Source organism: Artibeus jamaicensis, unplaced genomic scaffold (genome assembly GCF_021234435.1).
Source record: "Artibeus jamaicensis isolate MK-2021 breed Jamaican fruit bat unplaced genomic scaffold, CSHL_Jam_final contig_64, whole genome shotgun sequence".
NCBI lineage: Eukaryota > Metazoa > Chordata > Mammalia > Chiroptera > Phyllostomidae > Artibeus > Artibeus jamaicensis.
Genome location: NW_026521911.1, coordinates 3,166,175 through 3,172,930, shown reverse-complemented (window position 1 = coordinate 3,172,930; position 6,756 = coordinate 3,166,175). Strand labels below are relative to the sequence as shown.

Sequence of the window (6,756 nt, the reverse complement as noted above, 5' to 3'; positions counted from 1 at the left end):
TGTGGGTACAGAGGGAACGTGGGAAGAGCATTCTAGCAGCCTGGAATCATGGTCTGTACTTTTTCAGATCTGAGGGCTTTGATGATCATTATCTCAGCTCATTTTCCTGGTGAAAGTGTAGGGTAGGTGGCCATAGTAAGTAGGAGCCAAACAACTGTGGGAAGATATTAAAATATTACAGATACTGGAGACATTAAGATTCCCGTTTCAGAGACGGGGAAACAGGCTCTGAGGTGGAGGGGCCAATACCGCAAACGGAATTAAGAACGGCAAGTGTACTGATTCCACCGAGAGCCCGAGTTCTGTGCACGCACCGCCGAGCTCCCCAAATTAAGCGCCTCTGGGTTCCACGGCCGGCTTCCCCTCTCCGATCCCGACATCTCAACCTTCCTCACCCGAAAGTTCTACCAGAAGCCGAAATGGGTTCCGTCCTCCAGCACTCTGCGCGTCGCGGGGAGTCAGGGGTTAAAACCCGTGGCCCTGGTGGCCCCTTCCCCCTCCCTAGCCCCCTCGCCTCCTCCCGGCGCCGCGCCTGGAGCGTCGGTCCCGGAGACCCGCACGAGAGAGGAGGGGGAAAAGTGGGCCTGTTTCTCGGGTGGCCAATCCACCGAGCCCGCGGTGCCCCAGAGGAGGCGCCAGTGCTAGGCCAGCGCCAGGCCGGGGCTGCCTGCTTCCCGCGGCAAAGTACAAATGCGCCCGAGCGCGGCGCCTGGCGCCCTTGGCGTGCACAGCCGGCCCCCGTGCAACCTACTCCCGCGGCCGCCGCGCCGTCGCCGCCACCGGGACCGCCGCCCCGCCGGGCCCCAGGACCCCGCGGCCCGACCTGGAGCCCACCGAGCAGGGGGCGCCAGCCGTTTCTAATCCTCGAGCCCAGAGCAGCCCGCCGGTCCCGCGCGCCTCGCCCAACGCTGCGCGCTGTGCAAGACCCCTGTCCTCTCCCGTCTTTCTTCTCCGACCGTCCCTCTCACCTTCTCCTTTGCTTGAATTGCTTTTCCCCGTTGCCATACCTTCCTCATCTCTTCATCTTCCCCCTCCTTTCCCCTTGTTCTCTTTTCACCTTCCTCTTATTCCCACCTTAGACATCCCTTTTGGTCCTCACCACCTTCTTCTCGACCCTTCTCTGACTCCACTGTAGCAGCAGCCCTCCCTGGGTCTGTAGATTGCTTTGTGCCCTTGTGCCTCAGTGTCCCCTCATCTCACTACCTCCGACCCCCGTTCCGGCTCAGCACCTGGTGACCTGGCTCTGGGAGAAGGAAGGATGATTCCCGAAGGAAGGGTCCTTTCTTCCTTGCTGGGACTCGCCCTGCTCTGGTTCCCCTTGGACTCCCACGCTCGAGCTCGTAAGTAGGGGGTGGAGGCACTGGGTGGGCAGAGGAGAGATGCGAGCCCCAGGGATGTGCAGGGAAAATGCCAGGGTTAGGGACCCCAAGGCGCTCTGACTGCCATCCAGGCAGCACCTGTGCCGGCAGGGTGGAGCTCCTCTGCAGACCTGTATGGGCTGATGACTAGGAGACTGGGACCAGGGAGTGGGGGTGGGGGACCTGGCAAGACTCAGAGCCACGGGGGCTGCTGTCATGGACCAAAAGGCAGCTTGAGAGAGGGCTGGTCATTGTACTCTGAGTGTGGGAGTGGTGGCACTTATTCCTAGTAGAGTCTTGAGTGTTTGGCTGCAAAGGCGTGATGAAGAGGAAAAGGCTACTGCACTTTAAAGAGAGCTGCTGGAAAGAAAGAAGAGCTAACTAGGGTAACGTTCCCCTTCCGTTATCTCTTTTGACTCTCCCAGGAGGTGGGTATCATTTGCATTTTACAGATGAGAAAACTTAAGCTGAGAGAAGAAACTTGTTCAAGTGTACAGAGCAAGTAAGACATCAGAAGCAGGAACTCTGTGATTCCAAATCCTGTGCTTTCCCAGACCCACAGGGTCTGGGAGGAGCCTTGATTTGGACCTGTGAGACTCTAGGAGGCAGCAGGGCACTTTGAGAGAGACCGGTGTCCATTATCCCAGATCTGTTGAATACCAGCTGGTGGGAGGCAGGCATGGAGGGTACGTCTCTGAGCCTCAGTTTCCTAATCAATAAAATGGGAGCAAAAAACCCCAGAATTGAAGAGAGGATTAAATTAGAGAAAACATGTAAAGCAACTAGCCAGCACATAGTAGGTGTTTTTTAAATATCAGTTCCTCAATTCACACTTTCCACTTTGACGCTGTATAACCTCACAGAGTTTGTATAATCTCTCTGAATCTCAGTTTCCTCACTGCCCCCCAAGTGTTCTGGGGGACACTCTTCATCCCCTGCCAATCTCTTAGAATGCTGCAAGGATGTCAAACAAAGCCAAAGAGTTTCTTAATAAGAAGGAAGGAGCTTAGTTCAAACTCTGAAATATCCAGTAAAGAAACCGAGCCCCAAGAGAGGCAGTGGTTTACCTCCCGGGTGTATAGGGAAGAGCCTGGGGTGGAGACCCCAGCTCCCCGCCTGCCAGCCTGGTGCTCTCTCCCAGCTCAGCTCCCCCATCTCTGCCTTTCTTCTGCATGTGACTTTTTGGAGCTGGCGGGGCTAGATTTGGTTCATTCCCGTCTCTGCTTGTAAAGGCAGGCTGTGTGTCTGGCCGGCCATGAGCTGCTGCGGGGTGAGACTCCTAGTAGTCCTCAGTAACAAGTAATGGAAAAAGTTCCATGTTGGGTTCAAGTCCTGGCTCTGCTCCTTAGCAGTGGTGTGGCCTTTCATAAGTCACAACTTCTCTGAGACTCAATCTCTTCATCTGTCCAAGACACATACTCCCCTGGAACCCAAGGGGTTCTTGGAAGGATGAAAGGAAGTGCCTGTGTTGAAGTGCTCAGCACAATGCCTAATACTCAGCACAGGTCTCCTCCCCCTTCTTGAGCCCTGGAGGTTTCCTCCTAACACTCACCTGTTGTTTCTTAAAAGGGAGTTAGCACAGGATGCCCTCCTTGCCTGCCTCTCCCCTTTGGCACATCGTTCGTAGCCCCCAAGGTTTTTCTCCAGAGGTTGTTGCCCTTACTGCATCTTGGAAAGATGCCCCAGAATCAGATCATTTTGCAGGATTGCTCATGTCTGACTCACACCTCTCCCCTTGGCCTTCCCCATCTTGTCAGCCCTTTACCTTGCTTAGGCAAACCCCTTTGAGGAAGGTTTCCCTGGCCACCTGATCCACTCTGACCTCCTTCCCTCGCGCCTCCACTGGCTTTCAGGTCCGTGCCTCTCTCTGGGTCTTGCCAGTATTCGTCTCTGCCACTTAGTTTCAGCCACACAAGCAAACAACAGAGCAGACGTGGTTGAGCTGAGGTGAGGTGCACTGACATTTGGAGGGCTGTGCTAAGGTTCTAAGATGTCAGAGCTGGAAGAACCTTTGAAAATCATCTGCTCCTGTCCCTCGATTTTCCTATTCTTATAATTAAACTATACTCAAAAAGTATGAGTGACTTGCCCAAGGCCACACAGCAAATTTGTTACAGGAAAAATTGTGGCCCCTAATTTGTCACTTACTGGTTGTACAAATCAGGCCGAATCACTTCCTTTCCCTGAGCCTTATTTTGTCTACTGATGACAATTTATAAATCTAGAAACAATCTGATAGTCTTTTGCCGGTGTTCAACTTGAAGGTCCCTTATGATGGTCCTTGTCTTAGTTTAAGTGAGATCTCAGGCCTGCTGTGGGGAAGAACTTTCCTGGTAATACCTCAGGTTCTTCCAGAAGTGGTGCCAACAGATGGACGTTCTCAGGTCTGCAGACTCTTGAGGTGGCTCAGCCCAGCAAATGTCCACGGCCTTTGAGCATGCGTGGCAGCTCGCCCCTCCGTTAGATTACAAGGCTGTTCAAACAAAGGTTATTGTACCCTTAGCTCTGTTTCTAGCCACAGATTAAGTCCTGATCCAAACCCAGACTGAGACTCAACTCCAGCCACAGGCTGAGCCTTGATCCTTGAACCTGGACCATGGGTTGAGCCCTGATTTTGGGTCCCTGACCTGGTCACTAAGCAGTTCCGATACCAGCCTCAGGCACAGTCACTTGCACGCATGAGGCTGGTCACTTTGGGCACGCATCCCTCTGTGGGACGAGAACCTGTCTGGTATCTTGTCTTCCTCTCCAGTGCTCTGTCCCCTCCATGTCAGCCCCTCTACTCTGCGTCCTTCCCTTACTCGTTGCCTCCCCCTTTAAGGTGTCCAGCATGCTTCCGCTGCCTCGACCCTCCCTCCACCCAATCCCTGCTTTCAGGAGAGTCAGATATGCAGTAAAAGCACTGATGTATCTATTCTTTCCCCAAGGGTTACTGTTCTACAGGACTCAGAGTGTCTGCCCCTGGGTGACAGAATCCCAAACCCCAGGAGCAGAGACGTGGTGGGAAGGGAGTTCCCATGGCACCATGTGGTACTAAGGGCAAACTTGAAATGATAAGGTCAGGGATCCAGCTCTGCCTCTACCACCAGTGCCATCTGTGACACAGGGCAAGTTGCGGTTCTCTGCCTCTCAGTGCCCCCAGCTGTAGAGCTAGAGGGTTGGACCCAAATAGGGAATCATTGAGGACTATTCTGGCTTCAACGTCCTGTGATCTAAGACTCTCAAATCCAAAGATGCTGTTGCCTTGATTCTGAGTCTTCTTGGTCCTTTGGAAAAGGAAGTCAGGAGGGTGAGGTGAGTAGGTCAGCAGCCTGAGGCACCTGCTCTGACAGGGAGGAGTAGATAGACCCCGAGACACCAGGAGAAAGTACCTAGGGGGTCTGGGACGGTGGGTGTAGGAGGAGACTCACAAGTGGGGACCCTGTCCTGCTGTTCAGGTTAGCTGCATCTCCATCCACTTGTCCAGATGTACACAGGGGGTGGCCAGTGCCTAAGTGAAGTCCTTACATCTGGCTCCAGGCAAGTCCCTCTCTGGGTCTGTTTGGGCAGTTCTGCACCTTCTCTATCTCACCAGTAGAGGTCTCTGTCTGACTCAGTCACTTGCAGGCTGCTGAGCCAGAGCAGGCAACAGCTGTACAGTGGCTCCAGCTGTTGCACCTGTTCCAGGACTGTACTCTCAAGTTCCCCCAGCCACTGACCCACTGGCCATGGCGCCAGGCTGTGGGAGAGGGACCTTGAATCCCCTGGACTCCAAATGAAAGGACTGGTGTGAGAGCGGCGCCCCTGGGAGGTGCAGTGCAGAGATCCTCTCAGGTGTCCCCCACCTGAGGGCAGGATCCCATCCCAGAGCAGGCTGTTCCACAGTCTTATTCTGTTACCCCCTCTTGCAGTCAGGATTCTTCTTTATGTCTCGCCTGAATCCTTTTGTTTGCAATTTAAACAATTTAAAGCCATTTTTCTGGTCCTCTTCCTTAGGGGATGGGTGTTTCTATAAGTAGTAGCCCCTTAGATCTGAACACTGGCATTGGAGTTTGTGGTGAATAAATCAGTGACCTTGGGCAAGTCATGATCCCTCTCTGAGACTCAATTTCCACATCTGTAAATGAAGAATTGGGTGTCATCTCTCAGTTCCTGAATTTCTCCGGTTCTGTGACTCTACGTGTGTACGTCCAAGACAGAAGAGAAAGCAGTCTCATCTCTGTCCCTGGCCCTTTCCTGGTCTGCCGGTTTTCTCCTTCGTGGTTACTCCATGTTTCTAAATACCTGTCACATACCAGCTAACGGAAGTCAGGTTCGGACAAGTGAGGACCCTTTAGCTAGAGCTGACACAGCTCAGCCACTGAGGGGCTGAGGGTGTCACTTCTTTTTTTTTAAATAATTTTATTTATTTAAATATTTTTTTAAATTTTTTAATTTTTAATTTTTTTAATTTTAATTTTTTATTTAATTTAAATTTTTAAATTTTTAAATTTTAACATTTTTAAATTTTACTTACTTATCTTTAGAAAGGAAGGGAAGGAGAGAGGGGGAGAAATATCAATGTATGGTTGTTCCTCATGTGTCCCCTGATGGGAACTGGCCCCTGCCGGGAACTGGACTGCAACCCAGGAATGTGCCGTGACTGGGAATCAAACCACAATCTTTTGATTTTGCAGGCCCGTGCTCAATCCACTGAGCTACAGCAGCCAGGGCAAGTTGTCACTTCTGATTCCTTTAGGAGGTCCCCCACCTCGGGTACCAGTGCCCAGAACAGATCTTATGTCTTAGAGAGGAGCAAGTTTGTTTGGGTGGAAAGGGGCCTATAAATAAATGGAGAAAGTATGGCCATGTGGGTGAGAGGGATAAGATATAAATGTTCTCACGTTCCTGCGCAGCCTGGTTCACTCAGGTCTCCCGAGTTCATGCAGGCTGGGGATAGGCCAGCCACAGTTCCAGGCCTCTCTCCTTATACCCCAGCCCTTCCTGGTCCCCTCCAGCCTCCCCTGCAGCTCAGAAGCTTCTTTCTGATTGTCTCTTCTGCTTCCTGTTGAAAGGATTCTCAACCACATTACCCACTCCTAACTACTTACTAGGAGCCCTTTATGATAGCATGAGAGTTTCAAGGCAGAGCGTGGGATGGTGTTGGGTAAGGTAGTTTGGAAATTTTGTCTTATATATGAACATCATGGAATTGCTCATCCTTCTACCTGCCCAGGCTCCTGACTGTTTTGTACATCGGGTTCCATATAGCACTGGGTTTGGGAGTTCAGATAACAAGAACTGGAGAGGGGAGGTCAAAGGCTAATATCTCTTAGGTGACAAAATCAAAGTACAAAGAGGGATTTGGCTCTCCTATCACACAATGAAGTTCTCTTTTCTTTAAAGAAAGTGGTTTTCAGGAGTATGGCCCATCAGTCAT

The 6,756-nt window shown here is 51.8% G+C and overlaps 1 protein-coding gene across 5 annotated transcripts in view; it reads left to right on the top strand.

Annotated features, from left to right (window-relative positions):
• The first annotated feature begins 557 nt into the window (after positions 1–557).
• CHRDL2 (chordin like 2) overlaps positions 558–6,756 on the top strand; it is a 32,488-nt gene continuing 26,289 nt past the window's right edge. For 2 of the 5 annotated variants that reach the window (XR_008392561.1, XR_008392562.1), the window contains exon 1: positions 1,259–1,340. Coding sequence is in view for 3 of the 5 variants with exons in the window: in XM_053670719.1 (XP_053526694.1) it covers positions 1,259–1,340 (82 nt within the window). In the remaining 2 variants the exon portion in view is untranslated. Of the gene's footprint in view, positions 1,341–6,756 lie in introns of all 5 variants that reach the window. The other 3 variants (XM_053670719.1, XM_037148707.2, XM_037148708.2) reach the window with 3 other exon arrangements.